This window comes from Mixophyes fleayi, chromosome 4, assembly GCF_038048845.1.
Source record: "Mixophyes fleayi isolate aMixFle1 chromosome 4, aMixFle1.hap1, whole genome shotgun sequence".
NCBI classification, from domain to species: Eukaryota; Metazoa; Chordata; class Amphibia; order Anura; family Limnodynastidae; genus Mixophyes; species Mixophyes fleayi.
The window spans coordinates 145,807,204-145,826,667 of record NC_134405.1 but is presented as its reverse complement, the minus strand read 5'-3'; the positions used below and the strand labels follow the sequence as shown (position 1 = coordinate 145,826,667).

Below are 19,464 nucleotides of genomic sequence, written 5' to 3'. Positions count from 1 at the left end.
GATAAGGAGGGGGCACAGTGTGATTTAAAAGGAGCACAGTGTGATAAGGAGGGGGCACAGTGTGATATGAAAGGAGCACAGTGTGATAAGGAGGGGGCACAGTGTGATGTGAAAGGAGCACAGTGTGATAAGGAGGGTGCACAATCTAAAATGGAGTGGGCACAGTGTGATAAGGAGGGGGCACAGTGTTATTAAAGAGGCTGCAGTGGGAAGAAGGAGGGGCAAGAGTGTGAATTACCTAGTGAGAGGGAACAATAGGAGCAAGAACAGGGATAGATGGAGAAGATCTAGAAGGAAGAGAGGAGCGAGAGAAGCAGGATGTAAGGCACAGGGGAGAGTAGGTAGGGGGGGAGATGGGGATACCTGCAATGAACATAGGAGCACATAGGAACAGAGAAAGGAAACAGATAAGGGAAAGGGTAACATGGAAAACATGAGGGAGATATTTTGGAAAGTTTTATTATAATATTATGGCGATATGATGGAAAATGTAAGTACATAAAGGAGACATGAGGAAAAGGTGGAAAGGTAATTTGACACAGCAGAGGTGGGGGACACAGGGCCTTGCATCATTTAATATGTTTTATATTATACTATAGTGTTAAAATGCATCTAAAAATAATTTCACTCTATCAAAATCCCTAAACTTTTTGCGGACCCGGATGTTCATTTCATAGTGGAAGCTCCATACCAGCATGTCTAAATTTCCATTGCGACCACTGTACGTACATACAAATATATATATATATATATATATATATATATATATATATATACACACAATTATTACACAAGCTAGCTTCATGTTGTACAAGACTATGAAAACTTGTTGACATACTATACTGTCTCGATACTGTCTTGTCTTCTCTTTGCAAAAACAGATATCGTAAGAATGGCAAATAATAGTTTTTAGCTGTATATTTCCAGCTGCTACATTCAATTTTTGAGTTTACAAAAGAAGATGGGATGGGGTGATTAGAGGTAACACAGGTGATTACTTGAACAATAAAACACTATCTTCTTCAACTCCATTTGAAAACAAATGATTAGTGCATACTTTAGTTTCTCTGTGATTTTTGTGTCTAATTAGATAAAATAAAAAAGTAAGATATCTCAGAGATAAAAATATGAGACAGGCCAAATGCAACTATTTACAATGAAGCACCCAATAACTGTATTATACATGTTACAATAACATGTGGCTGCTATCAGGCTGAGGCCACCAATATGATTTTGGGACAAACAGACAGCATAGCCATGGCTGACAGCTCAGAGACAGACAGACAGAAGGATTCCCCCCCCCCACAACCAGTTCTGGCTGTTTTATTATAAACACAATTTGGATTATCCTCTGCCTGTCTCTCAGTCACGCACTCTGCAGCCAGCTGTACAGTTACTGGGTATGCTGTCATACTTAGTGGAAGGAACTAAGAAACTGATTGGTAGATGGCACTTGCTATTCATCAATCAGAATGTCAAAAGGTCCCCACTCATTTATTGGTGAATCGCTAGGACTATCCACCAATCAGAGTGCAGGGAGCTGTCTACTTGGTATGATGGCTTCCCAGAACATCCAGAGGACACTAGAAGGTTCTTTGTATTATACAGGGTGATTCAAAAGTCGCAGTACACCCTTTTATTTCAAAAACTCTACAGGAATTGGGCCGATTTCAAGATGGCGACCATGTTTGGTACATACCGTAAAAGATAGACCACGTCACCCATACCTTACTGGAGTATTCAGGTTTCCCAATTTCCTGTAGAGTTTTTGAAATAAAAGGGTGTACTGCGACTTTTGAATCACCCTGTATATTGTTATATATAGATGCTCTTTTTATAGATGTCTGTTATTCAACTGCTCTCTGTATTGCATATTGGTCACTAAAATGCTCTCTCTATTGTATATATATCCCTAGAATGTCCTCTGCATTGTATGTTATTCCCTAGAATTCTCACTGTATTGTATTTTTTTTTTAACTTTATAAACCTTAAATGGTCCACTAGTGTTATGTACAAAATGAATATGTAAATGTATGTCCCATATTTGCGTACAAGAAACCTTGAAGATACATTACACTACTTACCATCACTTTGTGACGACCGGTGAGGTTTGGGGACTCACACAGTAGTTGAACATCAGACACTGTGACTGTGCATGGTTTCTCCCCAATGAACATGGCATATTTCAACTTCATATTGCCTCCTGCAACTGGTGGAATTAGGTTTTTCCCCTACAATGATAACAGATAAGGGTACAGAGCATTCAAGTAATATCCTGTTTCAAGTGTATGTGTTAAGTGTTATCGCCATTGTAGGATTGGAGGAATATATTCTTTAAATTAGTACCTTATTGGTAATTTAACTACTGTTGAAGACCAATTCATTTTATTATTTAATTTCTGGATCAACATTAGAAAATTGGAATTAGTAATAAGTGATCACTTGAAATTGATGGACTACTTCAACCTAATGGCTACATTAAACTGTTAGTGCAGGGTTAAAATATGTTCTCAATGAATACATAATATATGCCCTGTTAATTACAATTGCATTTATTTTGCTTCAATTTAACATTAACAGCTTAATTTTCCCAAAGGATCAATTGTGATATGCCTCTATTAAATTTTCAGTTAGTTATAAAGCACAAACAACAACCTTATGGATTTGTGAAAAAATATTTTAACTGACTGCATTTTAATTGTCATTTATTCAACAGTTAACAAAAATTAATATTGTACAGACCTGCAAAATTACTATTGATGGTTCATTGTATAAAAGATCCTTTGTGAACTCAACCTAATCATTCACCTATAAATAACGTTAAAGAAAGATTTGCAGCATTTCCTAAAGCATAAATTGATGCAATAAATTGCAAGCCATAAGGCCTGCATTCTGCAATTCAATAGGCAAGCTTTGACTAGGGAAAAATAAATGGGATTTAAATGTTCAGTAGAGATGAGAAAAACAATTTGCCAAAAGTCTGAGAAACCCCAAACGACAGTGGTTCAGAATTGAAAAATGCGAAGTCTGCGCTGGAAAAAAGTTTACTTTTGAATAAAAAAATCAAAATAAACAGATTTACATTGTACAATACTTTAATACCATTTAACATTTTAAAATTTTTGCTTAAATCAGTATTTAAATATTTGCATATTTATTCATTAAAATGTGAGCTAGTGGTGAACTATGGCAAATTATCCTGATAACTGGACTGCAGTTAAACTGGTTTATTGTACCGTTTCCAAGGATAGTGGAATTCTAGGACACAATATATCCCTTACATTAACTCTGATTTACATTTAATAAACCTGGTCTTTCACTACTTCACTTACCTTTAATATTATGGGACTTCCAGGTTTTAATTCCAAAATCCCAGAAGGGCTGAATGACTCAAACACTGGATCTGGATAATAGGTAAAGTTGGTCTTATTGAGTAGCAGCAATGCTTGAACATTGTCCATGATGAAGCCAAACTCCTCTGGTCGCTCAATAACATCAACTTGATTGTTGGAATTTATGGCTACAGCTGGAGCTTGGCAGGTCATCTCCGTAGAGTTCAGCACAGTGCAGTTCTGTGAGAAGATGAGGGGAAAAAATCACAGGTTTATTTTGGTGATCAAATTTATCTTACAATCTTATATATTCAGCTTTGGTGCAGTATAATAATATTTGGCATACAATGCAGGATATGGGATATAATGTAGCTTGTCTACCCGATAGAACATTTTAATCAATCTTTTCAGTAATGATGGAAGACAATTTATTGTGCACAAAAATATTGATGCAGAAAAGGGTACTCTAGAAATCAAAGGTATTGTGTGCTTTAATGGCATGGCTCAGAGCCCGAACTGCTTTGAACATGAGGAACTGGTTACATTAGCTTTGTGATTAGGATGTGTTCCTTTGCAGATCTCCCTTCCTCTCTTGTTGTATTGTAGTTCACCAACAGAAGCACAGTGCTGCCAATAGTCTATGTTAATACCTGTAAAACTTCCTTCTGCATTTGTTGACACACTGACTGCTCTCCTGTCTATTTCCCTCTGCCTTTGGTTCTTAGCTGCTAAGCATGAAGCCAAGATTAATCTTCCTCAAGATGTATATATATAGTCATGGCCAAAAGTTTTGAGAATGACAGAAGTATTGGTTTTCACAAAGTTTGCTGCCTCAGTGTTTTTAGACCTTTTTGTCAGATGTTGTTGTGGTATACCGAAGTAAAATTACAAGAATTTCATAAGTGACAAAGGCTTTTATTGACAATTACATTAAGTTTATGCAAAGAGTCAATATTTGCAGTGTTGACACTTCTTTTTAAAGACCTCTGCAATTCGTCCTGGCATGCTGTCAATCAACTTCTGGCCTAATCAATGCTTGGAGTTTGTCAGAATTTGTGGATTTTTGTTTGTCCACCTGCCTCTTGAGGATTGACCTCAAGTTCTCAGTGGGATTAAGGTCTGGAGAGTTTCCTGGCCATGGACCCAAAATTTTGATGTTATGATCCCCGAGCCACTTAGTTATCAGTTTTGCCTCATGGCAAGGTGCTCCATCATGCTGGAAAAGGTATCACCAAAACTGTTCTTGGATGGTTGGGAGAAGTTGCTCTTGGAGGATGTTTTGGTACCATTCTTTATTCATGGCTGTGTTCTTAGGAAAAATTGACACAGAACCTATTCAGCTGGTTAATTGTGTTAAACTGCCAAATATGTCTGCAGCGGGTGATGTGAACCCATGGATCAAAAAGAGGTGTCTGTCAGCTCCCTGTAGGTGGACGGCACCACTTTCCCCTCAGCTGCTCGTAAAGCACCTTCCATCACTTAACATGAAGTTCTTTCACAATCGGCCCTTGCGATGGAAATGCTTTGACTTAGCAAAATATTCATTCTTTCTTATACAGCCAAAATAAGTGCAATGTTTTAATATTATTTAATATTTAAAAAGTTAATGTATAAATAAATCAACCTACTATCAATTGTTTGTATGTTGAAGTATTCAATGGCCATATAAACATTATGATTACATTAAATAAGTGTTTTATGTAGACCACTGTGTGATTACCTGACTGAAAAATTAAGTACAATATTACCACTTTATGATGAGTTTTGGTACAAGGTTAAGAGCAACCAAACCAGCTGTTTACTGAGTGAGTCAGTTAGCACAGTATGACTTCAAAGGCACTCTAACCCTATAGTTTTCATATTGCATTTGTTTAATGTAGGGTAAGGATATAGATATATATATATATATGTGTGTATGTAATAATATGCAAGTTCATCTTTCAGTAGACTGAAGTCCTTTATGTCTCTGTCTAATAATCCTTTTGTCTATTCCCAGAGCCTTTCTGTCTTTTTATGTATATAAATAATCATATAATGAAAAGGCTTGGAGGCATATTGTAGCAGCAAGTGGTAGATTGACTTGGGGGGGGAGCTATTATGCCATTGGCGCGGGGCTTACTTTCTACTCTACTGGAATGATCAGTAGTCATCCTCCTGGATCTCACATCACTTCCTTCGGTAGCGGACAGGGGCTTGGTGTTTGCGATTCTCTATGAATGCTGCACAATGGCATGAATCACTTCGTTCTCCATCAGGGGATGGGCCCATGATGATGCAAATTGCAACACTGCAACGTCACGCTACCCGCAATGGTCCCTAAATGAATTCATATTTTGCATATAAATAAATTAAGGCTGTAATAATATATGATATGTCATAATATATGACATCAGAGCAGGACATGTCCTTTTCTCTAGTAGCAATGTGTTAAGTATGTTCCATGCATCACTATTCCCTTGTCTGTAGTTTATTACAAGCATGGGAATTGCAGACTGTGTGGAGCATTTGGAAAGCATTAGAAAAATACATGAAATACATTTGCTCGGCCAAGTTAATATTAGTAAATTTAAGGTTCTTTTAACAAACTAACTTAAAAAAAAAATGTGCACATTGAATTCATGGCAAATTCCTTCTAAATTCCTGACCTTAAATCTTTAATCACTTGTATATATGTGTTCATACAACACTGGTGAGGAAGGATGATGGGTGACAAAGATGCTGGAATCAATCCAGCAAAAATCACTCTGACCATAAAGCAATTTGGCTCACATGTCAAGAGAGTGATGAGCCAGATTTGACATACAAAGCATCCTAATGGCCTTCATTGCTGTGGCTGTAATCCTGTGTGAGGGACTGAGAATTAACAACTTCACATCTGTATATACTCTATTACGGCTAACATATAGCTTTCATTACTAGTTTTACTTCCCAAGTCTTCAGGTGTGCACAACATCAGGATTCAGATCTTCACTGTCTAAATAAAGCCAGCGTGAATAAGACCATGAAAGGGAAGAATTAAAGAAATAAAGCTTGTGTTTAAATTAAATTGGACATTCTCAAATCTTATTTTTTTCTATTTATTAATTTGTTTAGCCGTGAATTAATATATTACGTTATATTATATAATTTATATTATATTAATATCATTTTAAGGATCAGACAGGGGCTGTCTTATCTCTATTAATGTTTCCTGATCAAGATAAGTTGCCCTATGAAGTTGAATCCTTGGGGCTAATGTTGAGTTGTATGCAAATTATGTTTTTTATATGCTTTCTTACTTCTGAGCATGCGCCTAAGGGACTAGTTTCAGAACTAGTGCTTTATGCTCTTGCACAGAAGTAAAAAAAGCGTATTATACACCGAAAACTCAATTTGCGTACAACTCAACATGACCCAACCTTGTAATCATTCTCAGGATCTGAGTTGCAGCAATTCATGAAACCACTAGGTGTGTTGTGGCAAGAACTAAATTATAAGTTATAATTATATATCTACCTATGTATTTTACTAATTTAAAGCCAACTGGTATGTTGAAATCTGCTGCCCACTACTCTTGCAAAATCCATTATTCCTACTATTAGGAAAGTATCTCTTTGCCCGCAACGTTCAAAGAGCTTATTAGTGGTAATGTGCCAGGAACTTTACACTGCTGCTACGTGTTGGAAAATAAACAGTGCAACACTAAAACCAGCATGTAGTTATAAATAATATAGGTAAAAGGACATCTAAGCGCGTATGGTTTCTCTGATAAAAATGAGGAATATACACAATATATGCACAGTGTAAAAAATAAATAAAGAAATACTTAAATTGTGTGTTCTTGATGTGTCTGTGCCTTCTTTTCTTCTCAGATTATTCAATCCAACATAAACAAAAAAAACAATATATTGTAATATTGTACTACAGTAAAACAAATTGTAAATAATACACACCAGTGTATAATTTTTTTTATATACGCTAGGGTGTATTATTTACAATTTATTTTACTGTAATACACTATATTGGATGTTTTTGTTTATATACTACTATTGGATTGAATACTCTGAGACAAAAAAAGACACAGATACATCAAGAACATACAGTTAAAGTATTTATTTTTTACATTGTGTGGTTTAAAGTTATATATATTTTTCATTACTATTAGAGAAACCATAAGCGCTTAGATGTCCTTTTACTTATATTATTTATAACTATATCTGTAAACTTGTGTATGGTTTGCTAAGGTATATTTGAGTTGCACTTCGGTGTGTATCCCTGGTGAAATCCTAATTATACACTATTTTAAAACCATCAGCATGTGCCTGAGTTTCACTAGGCTAAAAATGTAGTTATTTGCATTTTATTAGGCACAAGTTAACCCGTGCATGATACTCATGCATTCTAGTCAAATCAAGCTACTCAAGGTGTTAAAAAGGTTCTTGTCATGCATTTGGGCCTAGCACACGCCTCCTCAGGGGAAGAGCGTTACTTCCCGACGCAAGCGCCCTTTTTTAACGTGGTTTTGTCCACATGTCACCAGCTCATCATTTTTCTCCATCACCTCATCCTTCATCTTTATCGCCACATCTATCCAGATGTCTATCCAGACACAGGGATCTCTCTCAGCGGTCCTGAGTATCACACTCCTCTCGCTCTGTCACCCCCGGCAACCACCAACCACTCCCCACTGTCACCCCCGGCAACCACAAACCACTCCCAACTGTCACTTCTCCTTCAAGAAATATATATATACATTTTTAAAATCTTTATAAACACTTTTAACAATTAACAAATTAAATTAACAAATTAAAAACATCTTCGTATACCAAATTTCAGCCCTTTCTGAGTTTTTTTCCCCACACACACTAAGAATTTAGTAGGTCAGTGTATAACTTTGCCCAGCAGGTGGCGCTGCAGCTTGTTTCTATTTTTCCACACACAGACACACGCCACTAGGCTTTTATATAGTAGACATGGCCTGAGAAATTATTTTAAAAAAGGATTTACAGCACTAGCCAACTCGCCATCCATTGGTGTTTTATGTATCAATTACTAGTCTAGTAAGCTGTCAATTTTAGTGATATTTATTAATTTGAAAAATCTCCCTTTTTTGTTACTGTTTGCAGGTAAATTTACTAATGGGTGGCAGCCATGACAGCAGCTCAAGGAAATTATTTTGTATCAAACATTACTCATTAATCCATGCAAAAAAATTACAGTTAAAAATGTTATTGCATACAAAACACACATACATACATACATACATACATACATACATACATACACCTTCACAATAATTGAAATATACACAGTGGTTTTCGGTGGATTTTACAATAGGAGCACGCAGTAGATCAGTGATATTCTTTGACCACAAAGAGCAGGCAGGGATGTGAACTTGGTTCCCCTTTGAAGATGGTGACATTATCATTGGAGACTTTTAAATCCAGTATTCCTAATACTTAAAAAGTAAATTCCCCCTTTTTATGGAAACGTAATCAATGCCAATATTTTTTCTTCTATTATCCAGTTACGTTTTGAAGATAACACTTCCAGCTTGTATCTTATGTAAATAAAAACAAAATAGCCATTCCAATAGTGCACATTAGAGCTGTACTGACTGTAACAACAGCTAACATCATATACACTTATAAGCAAATTATAAAAAAAAATTAAAAACATAACAATACATTATTTAAGACTTACATTAATATGTTCTTTTCCATTAAGCTTGGCCCTTATTCGAGGATTTCTGATAATGTCTAGATTTGTTCCCCATACTGAGATAGGAGTGTTCCCACTGTAAAGCAAATGTTGAGGACTGGTATTACAAGGTGATGCATGACAATGAATTAGAACGTGGAGTATTACGGTTAAGCGGTATAGAAGGTATAAATTCATAGAGAGCAGATGTCCAAGCACTGTGACCCTGCAGTGCATCCACACACCAGCTTCTATTCTGGATAATAATAGCATGGCAGCAGAAGGATCATATATTAAACTATTCTATTTTCCCAGCATGGTATACTGTGTATAGAGAGGACTGCAGTAAAATCTTTCATGGATGGAAAAAAACCCAGTATAAATACTATGGAAATATCATTGTAACAAAACAATCTATAGTAAAATACATTAATACATTGCAAAACTGATTTCCATTTCATTCGGCATGGTACATTTAATGCATCTTAATTGTCGACTTGCTTTAAAATAAAGAACTGTATGCAATATTGTTTAGTACTGTTTTATTTTGATCTGTGATACTGTGAGCCCAGCTGTCCTCCTGGCTGGATAGAACTGATCTGATGCAGCACCAGCTTATAAAGTGTGCTACAGCCTCTAGATAAAATGATATAAACATATTCCTGGGATATTCTTTGTACACCATGCACTAATTGGAAGGATTTGTACAGATGTCAGCTGTTTTACCCAAGTCACAAATTTCTCTGCTTAGATCTTTGGTTTGGCGTGCAACGATAAATACCTCTTTTAGTTTGTTTTAGTTTGTAAGGGTAAGAAATGACAAGTACAAAGAAAAAAAGCTGTGTGAAACATCACACGGCCTCCATAATAAAGTCTGTTTCTCTATTTTCCCCTACTTAACTCTTCAAAGACTTCTATATTTAGAGCTTACATTATAAATATCATCAGCATTTGATGCTGAGTTAACAAATGTTTACTATGAATATAAATGTTACAATACATGACAATGCAATGTGCATAAACCAATACACTTGTAATCAGCACCGTCTCTACCATCTAGGTTAAATTACGCACGGCCTAGTGCAATGCTGATAACGAAAATAATACATGAAATTGATGGAAAAAGTGTGGGTAGACAAATTAGTATATTCATTTTGTTGTGTCTGCTGATTGGGCTGTAGCAGCTACCAAATTATTCAGTCATATATAGATAGATAGATAGATAGATAGATAGATAGATAGATAGATAGATAGATCAACCTGTAGATTACTTATGTCTTTACTGTACCTGAGAATACTCCATTCTGGTTCAATTTTCACAATTTTGGGATCTTCCACATACTCAAATTGCAGTTCCTGAGGTATTTTGGCTTTGTCTACTTGTACAGTCACTTTAACCTTCTCCAAACCATCAATAGAAGCTGTAGTGTTACAGAAGATCTCATTTGCTGTTCTCCTGACAAGGCAATGCACACAGTCAACACTTAAACAACCACTACACAATGAAGTTAATTAAAGTTTTTGCAAAGGGTCAATACTAATTTTGCACCATATTATAATAAAACTTACATAACAAAGATTTACAGACTCTGTAATGCTCTAGGACAGGCCTGGACAACCTGCCGCTCTCCAGGTGTTGGGATTTATTGTTAAGAGCAGTGATGGATGTGTGTGTTTGGCAGAGGATTATTTCAAGGAGTGAAATGATTATGACATTGGTGTTTTTTACAGCAAGGAAGATGTATTGGAAACAAATATAATTAGGTTTAGGGCTAGGTCTAATGATCACATCAAAGCTGTGTTTAGTCATTCAGTGCACAAGGAGGCAAGTGACATGGAACTCAGCTCATTCCTTAATCAAACCGTCGTAAATGTGTATAATAGTATTGTACACTTTCACAGACAATGTGACCTTACTCATCATTAGATAAATACATGCAGTATAGCTCACTAAATCAGATTTTCGATGAAAGAAAATTAGAATTTTTCGAATTTAACAATTTTTGCTAAGATTCCCCGTTTCATATCTGCAGCCTGGGACAGCTGCCTCTGGTTTCCTCATTATAGACAGATGCCTGGGTAGAGCGAATGGTTAAGATTAAAGTAGAACGTTGAGGTCAATATTCCTTTTATTTATATTTCAATCGATAGAAGAGACAGCCCTCTTTGAAGCAAATGGTAGAACTGCCGTCCTGCCCCTTTTATGCCCTTCATTAAACGTTAGTGTATGTGTGCATCGGCGTCTGTCTGTGTGTGCATAGAGTACATACAATAGATATGTTCCTATAAGCGTACAAGTATATACATTGGTTTTACAGTAAATAAACTAAGGCTGGGAATATAGCAGTGGTATATTGTAGAATGACTGCATTCACCTTGTACAGTTTATTTAGGCCTACTTTATCCTATGGCTGGAATAAATAGCTATCACTAAATACCATGAAAACATTTTCAATCTTATTGGTGGTTTCTTACAAATGGGAACATAATCATTTTATGTACATAAAAAGCACTTTGCGAAATAGCCTGCAACTTTAATCTGAAAGTATAATGTACGCCTTATAATATATTCTCAAGAAAAACTACATTAAAAGACAGTTTTCTGGCAAATCATTCTATTGCGAGCCAGAATATTCAGACTGTGACCACCTGAAGTCATTGCTTTAATATTCTCTATCACTTTTACATAATGTGCAACATTTCATTAGAAGGTTTTACACGCACACACATTTATATGTATGAAAGATAGCCGTGTTTGTGCTCCTCTCAAAATAAATGCAGTACGGACTCTTTCTGTCCTGCTGAGATCCATATAAAACACTAGTTAGGAGGTGGATAACAAATTTCCCGAAAATGATCTAGATGAAACATTGCAGGTGAAGGCAGGAAATACATGTGATTTTTGTATTTTGGAGATATGGGAGGGGGAGGAAATTCTCAAAATAATTTGTGCTATGTTAGGAAAAGCTCAGAATGGCTGGTTTGCTAGTGTTGATGTTTGACTAACAAGCTATATCTAAGATATTCTACGTAATAAAATCCATTAGAACGTTGTGATTTTTCTAATTAGGTTAATTTTAATATTCATATAAACTTATAGCTATGTAAACATGCCACAGATCTATTGAACATGCTAACCCAGGCCACCTATCAGCAGGCTTCACCTGGCAACAATGGACATGGAATCAGTACACACACGTATTTCACACAGGATGGTGTTGCAGCATGTATGTCGTTTCTTACTGAGAATGACCTATCCTCAGGGATAGCAATACAACTCCTACATTTTATATTGAAATGTAGGAGTTGTATTGCTACAGCAGATGGGAAACAATATTGGAATTTGGTTTGCATCACAGTATGCACATCTCTTGACTGGAGGGCAGATTCCTGTCCATTTCTACCCTGAGACTCTGTGCAGAATATGATGATATTCTGATATCTTGGACTGAAAGTAAACAGGATTAAATCTAGTTCCCCAGAAGCTTTAAATGATCAACCAGAAAATTAACCACCAATTTTCCCCCATTCACTTTCTGAATTCAACCTGCTATATCAGAGACAACAAACTAGGAACAAACATAGACCTCAAATTTACATACAGACCATCACACTTAGGGCCTCATTTAGAGTCGGATGCAATGTGCGTCTAAGACGTACATGAAAGAGCAGGAGTGGGAGTGTGCATCAGCTTGGTAGGGTATTACGAGTGACATGTAACCCCAGTTGCGTCCCACTCATAATACCCTACCAAGTTCCCACAGCTAGCTAACTACTTGCGCCACCTAATTACTGCCGAACTTTTTCTGTCTTTTTTGATGTGTATTCTGCCTGCGTCTTGATCCGACTAGGGTAGTTTTTGCGTGTAGACGCCCATAAGATCTAAACTCTTCATGGCCACGCCTACATAACTCTGTGGTCCGCCCTTTCCCTCCTACTGAGACAGAAGCTGTCGCAAGTGTACACTACATCTGAAAAGCAGACTGAACTTCATGGAACTGTTGCCGACTGCACATGCCCCATCAGTGGAAATGTGCAGGACGCACCTGAAAGGGACTTTGCGTCCAACTCTAAATGAGGCCCATAATGTTTAACAGCTTCCACCCATGATATACTAAGCAATCCATAATTTCCTGATACCTAGTAATACTAAGAAATAATAAGAGTAATAACCAGGGAACTAAACCTCTCAATCCGTTAGGATGATGGACTAAAGCAAATAAACCCAGAGCCACTTATGTTTGTATACCTACAGCAAATCTACAGTCTTTTGGTTAAGAGTCCCCTCTAATAAACCCCCTAAACCATGGGACATATCCAAGTAGGAGCAACAGATGTACAGTCATGGCCAAAAGTTTTGAGAATGACACAAGTATTGGTTTTCACAATGTTTGCTGCTTCAGTGTTTTTAGACCTTTTGCCACATGTTGCTGTGGTATACTGAAGTAAAATTACAAGCATTTCATACGTGTCAAAGGCTTTTATTGACAATTACATTAAGTTTATGCAGAGTCAAAATTTGCAGTATTGACCCTTCTTTTTGAAGACCTCTGCAATTCGCCCTGGCATGCTGTCAATCAACTTCTGGGCCACATACTGAATGATGGCCGCCCATTCTTGCCTAATCAATGCTTGGAGCTTGTCAGAATTTGTGGGTTTATGTTTGTCCACCTGCATCTTGAGGGTTGACCACAAGTTCTGAATGGGATTAAGGTCTGGGGAGTTTCCTGGCCATGGACCCAAAATTTTGATGTTTTGATCTCCGAGCCACTTAGTTATCACTTATGCCTTATGGCAAGGTGCTCCATCATGCTGGAAAAGGCATTGTTTGTCACCAAACTGTTGTTGGATAGTTGGGAGAAGTTACTCTTAGAGGATGTTTTGGTACAATTCTTTATTCATGGCTGTGTTCTCAGGCAAAATTGTGAGTGAGCCCACTCCCTTTGCTGAGAAGCAACCCCACACATGAATGGTCTCAGGATACATTACTGTTGGCATGACATAGGACTGATAGTAGCGCTCACCTTTCCTTCTCTAGACAAGCATTTTTCCAGAAGCCCCAAACAATCTGAAAGGGGATTCATCAGAGAAAATTACTTTACCCCAGTCCTCAGCAGTCCAATCCCTGTACCTTTTGCAGAATATCAGTCTGTCCCTGATGTTTTTCCTGGAGAGAAGTGGCTTTTTTGCTGGCCTTCTTGACACCAAGCCATCCTACAAAAGTCTTTGCATCACTGTGCGTGCAGATGTACTCACACATGCCTGCTGCCATTCCTGAGCAAGCTCTGCACTGGTGGTGACCCGATCCCACAGCTGAATCAACTTTAGGAGACAGTCCTGGCACTTGCTGGACGTTCTTGGGCGCCCTGAAGCCTTCTTCACAACTATTGAACCTCTCTTGAAGTTCTTGATGATCAGATAAATGGTTGATTTAGGTACAATCTTACTAGCAGCCATATCCTTGCCTGTGAAGCCCTTTTGGTGCAAAGCAATGATGACTGCAAGTGTTTCCTTGCAGATAACCATGGTTAACAGAAGAAGAATAATGATTTCAAGAAACACCCTCCGGTCCTTTTGTGGCAGAGCTGAAATGCAGTGGAAATGTTGTTTTGGGGATAAAGTTCATTGTCATGGCAAAGAGGGGCTTTGAAATTAATTGCAATTCACCTGATCACTCTTCATGACATTCTGGAGTATATACAAATTGTCATCATAAAAACTGAGGCAGCAGACTTTGTGAAAAATAATAGTTGTGTCATTCTCAAAACTTTTGGCCATAACTGTAAACGCACATCATTTGTACAGACAAAATACTAAACCCCAATTCATCAGAGGGGTATAACGTGGTGGTTTTCTACACCTTTGCATCAGTTAGTGTAGTGTAATAAAATGCATGAAATTCTAATATGGAGGTCTGTACATGGGACAAACAGGAGAACCTCTAAGAATCAGGTTGAATCTGCATCACTTGACTATGAAGCACAAAAAATACACATCCCAGTTAGACAAAAATGTTCAGCCCTGATCACACTGGAAAGGATATAAAAATTGCCATTTTAAAAAGGTGATTTGAAGAACTGAAATTAAATAAAAAGCTGAGAATTTAAAGTTATTGAAAAATTTAAATGCTTACAAACATGTTTAAATTGAATCCCAGGATTTATGGCTAAATATCTTTCACAAAGTATTAATTAACAGCAGCTATTCAGTGTGCTAAATAACTGTATCAGCAGAAAACCTAACACCTCCCGCATTCACATTAATCTAAAGTAGGCAGGCCCTTGATGGCACAATTCTATGTGGATCACGTCACCATGGCCCTACCCCTGCTGCATGATAGTCCAAAGAGCATAATGTTTGTACTCAATACATTTTTTTGCAGCATATAGAAATTGTTCTCTGTTTTCTTTAAACAGGCTGTATCATATACAAGTGTAAAATGAAAGCCCTGGCTCTGGCACGAAAAATACAGCATCTGTCTAAATCTGACCGGTCAAAATATGGTAAAAAAAACACCAGGCCCGATATTCCTGTGCACCACCAGCTGCCAAAACTGGAGGTGTGCAAGTATTTGCAGAGGTTCCTGAAGAATCTTATTATCTTCTGCGCAGAGGAGTCAATGTGGGCCCATCCACCAATATTGAACCAGATCATGGATGTAAAATTCTCTAAACTTCTTGTGTAGGCCACCAATTATATCAATGTGCTCTAAGATCCACCAAAACCTCTAATGATTGATATTTGGTATCAAGCATTCACTTATTCAAAAATTAGACCACTCTTTAATCACCAGCGGTATAACTAGAACTTTGGGGGCCCTTCCTGTTACTTACCTTAACAAGTTGTATGTTTCCTTTCCGTTCTCCATTGCACCCACTTTGCAGTTCACTTCCTACTCATGGAGAAAGGGCCCCCAGAGTTCCTTTCTACTCCAAACAAAACTAATCCCTCATGGTGTTGACAATTACCATTATAATGAAGCTTCCTGCTGACCATGGGCATTGCAGAAATCAGCAGGGCCTCAAGGAGCTATCCCTGCTACCCCATTAGTTACAACCCTTAGTATTACCCATCTAACAGAGATGCTATATTATCATTTACAATATCAGCATAAAAGTATTACTTATTTAATAAGAAGAAAAACACAGTATCTCTCTAAATTGAAAAATTGTCAAATCCCAAGCCTGATCTCAAGGGTGTCAAACTAGAACAGTGATTAGACCTCACTAATAAAGCAATGATATAACTGCATACAATGTGTAAATGGTCACATATATTAAATAATTGGAAACGTGAAAGCTTATATACCTGTCAAAAATGCACGGCTGTCCTCCAAACATCACTCTAACACTGCTCCCCGCACTCAGGTTGGTTCCAGTGATTGTTACCTGTGTCCCTCCTGAGACTGGTCCCTGGGTGGGTTCTAATTTAGACAAAGCCAATGTCTATAAAAAAAAAAAGACATACTTAGAAAATTAATAATTGAAACAAGCTGTTTGAAAACCTAATTGATATATAATATGGTCTGTATAAAGTTATATGATTAACAGTCAGTTTTCTTTTTGTAACAAAGTAACGGGGCAGTAGATGTATATTGTAGCATAGAATGCAGTCACTACTACTGGAGAAATCTAAACACTAGAATGAAGAGACATTTATTTTCTGGTTACTTAATTGAACAGTATTTTCATATAATAGGTTAACTCTTATACAATTGTGTCTCCAAGTAATAGCCCAACTACATCTGTTAAAACATAAATTCGTTTGCAGCCTTTTGTAACTCTATTGTGGATTTAACCTTGCCATCACCAAAACGATAAGCCTCAAGGGATTCATTTCGTATTTAGAACATGATAACATATGAGTACAATCTGATACAGAAGATCAAAATGATACAAAAATAAACCATAAAAATGTCTATTTCAGAAATTAAAATGTAGAGTGTATACTTAGATTAGCATTTTAATGGAAAAACTCCTAAGGACCGCAGGAGAAGAGAACATCTGCATTCAAGTGACGAGTTATGCCGGAATGGCAGGATATTCAAAAACAATGGAGTAAGTGACTATATGAAAGCTGAACACAACATTGCGTGACTGCTTGTTAAGTTACTCAATCCTGATCTGGAATATATCATTTTAACTACAATTGAAATTGGCAATTTTAGCTGCTGCAAGTACAGTATAACCAAGAGTACGAATAAAAAAATATCATATTATAGATGGCAAAAAGCGTTATTGCTCAGACACAGAGCACCATGTCATACTCATCAGTCCCTTAACATGTTTGCAGTTGTGTTTCTCAGCTTATTTCCTATCAAAGCACCAACAAGACCTGATTAATGGATTCTCTTTAATGCAAAAGTGCATCTGAAGTGCTCAGCTACTTCTGTAAAATATGCAAAATATTTCTAGAGATTGTACATTTGCCATTTTATATATGTTAAAGAATACTGTATGTTGATACTTGTTATTTAAAGGTGATTACATTGACCTGGAATTTATTTTAAAACGTTTGATGATTAGCAAAGTTGATTTAGGTTGACATTTACAGGTCCAACAACCCTTGCTACTCAATCCATCATCACCAATTGGGATGTAAGTACCAATAGCTCTCAGCCAATAATGTATGCTGTTTGCATTTGCACCATGAATTGCAAATAAATCTTGTAACAAAATGGCTCTAGCAGTGTCTGTAGTGACGTACAAAAATACAGAATACATGTCAAACTTACTAGATTTTATTTAATGTTCTTATTTTGGCTATTTGCTACTTGTAAAATAGAGAATGAATGAGTGGTACTCATTTTTACTGAGCGTAAGGAAGACAAGGCATTTAACTTCCTGTTTCAATCAGTTACAGCAGGTATATATTTCTATGTAATCAGTTATCCTTTGCTGGGTTTGTCTCCTGGAAACAGCACACGCACCTCAGGATGTGGTAAATATGCCCTAATGAGGTTGCTTCAGGTCTACTACACATTCACTTTAAACAAGTGACTTCAAAAATAAGACCTTCGCAAATAAACTGTTTAAGAGATGGCCGTACTAAAGGATGAATTGTCCAATATGTGAAAGCAACCTTTCACATATTGGATAATGCTACAAAAAATACATGTAGGAACAGCAACAAATTTCTGCTATAATGGCCAAACTTAACATCTAGGGGGTAAATGTATCAGGCTGCGAATTTCCGGGTTTGATAAGTGGAGATGTTGCCTATATTATCATTTATTTTCTACAGTCCACAAAATAATAGCTAGAATCTGATTGGTTGCTATAGGTAATATCTCCACTTTTCAAGCCTGCTGGAAACTTGCAGCTTGATACATTTAACTCGTGGAGTGCAAATAACAGTCATTCTTGCTATCTTGCCTATACCCACAAGAAACTCATCATGAGGATACATGAGTATGATATTATTGTGTCCCGGGGTTCTGTACACACACATGTGGCCCCATCAGCAAATCTGTATGAAAAAACATTAAGGGGCAGCATACAGTACTACATTACTAACCCTTATAACTGTTGTTGGCTCATAGGATAAGAATGTTGTGGAAACAGGCCATATACCAGAAATGTAGCACACTTTATTTTTTGTGCATGGACCAATAGTTTTACAATACGGATGAAATCACCATAAGGGCATCATACACTATTTGCAATATGCACATGACTCAAAGCCCGAATGAGCGCCAAAAGAGGTTGTTGTGTGTGAGAGAAGTGAAATACTGGCTTGTTGAGGTAACATTATTTGTAAAGAGGACAAAATCCCTCCATATATAATGTTACATCAATTCTAAATCATTGCAGATACTTTTGCCTTATTTTGCAGTTTAGCATTATGAATGATCTAAGGAATCATCTCAAAAGTCCTATATACTACAGCAAGACAGTAAACGTTTCTGATGGCCCAGACATCACCATTGTAAGTAGAAAAGTTATATGAAAGTTAAGTGATGCAAGAAATATCAAAGTCTCAAATCTATGGTTATGAATGGGTTTTTCCTATGTGTAGTATGATGAGATACGGAGATATATTGCTAGATTTTTTTTATTCATGCAAACAAAAGAATACCTCTGAGAGATGAACTGGAATTTTAAAGAACACATTTGCTCAAATAGTTTTGCCTGTTTTGTGCATGGCAATTAACACTGACAAATCTTTATCAAACCTTAGGCACACAACATGTACACAAGGGTTAATAACCAACTGCAAAATATGCAAATGCTAAGTGTGTGTTTCATTTGTGTAAATGATTATGTTTGAATGCTTTGCACGTGCATAGGTGCATTCTACAATGGGAATTGCCTCTGTGCACTCCGGTACGGGGTTGTACATGACTGCAGAAGTAAAAACATCTTCTTTTTACTATCAATTTTGGAACATGCCCTTAATTATCTGCAACTTTTAAACTTCACTTAAACAATCAGTTACGACTAATGTTACTGCA

At 36.8% G+C, this 19,464-nt stretch overlaps 1 protein-coding gene across 1 annotated transcript in view; it reads right to left on the bottom strand.

Annotated features, from left to right (window-relative positions):
• PLXNA4 (plexin A4) overlaps positions 1-19,464 on the bottom strand; it is a 591,306-nt gene that overhangs the window by 67,636 nt on the left and 504,206 nt on the right. Inside the window, exons 15-19 of the mRNA XM_075208549.1 lie at positions 16,320-16,456; positions 10,300-10,467; positions 9,015-9,108; positions 3,333-3,572; positions 2,085-2,231 (exon numbers count right to left, since the gene is read on the bottom strand). Of these exons, the coding sequence (XP_075064650.1) occupies positions 2,085-2,231; positions 3,333-3,572; positions 9,015-9,108; positions 10,300-10,467; positions 16,320-16,456 (786 nt within the window). The remainder of the gene's footprint in view (positions 1-2,084; positions 2,232-3,332; positions 3,573-9,014; positions 9,109-10,299; positions 10,468-16,319; positions 16,457-19,464) is intronic.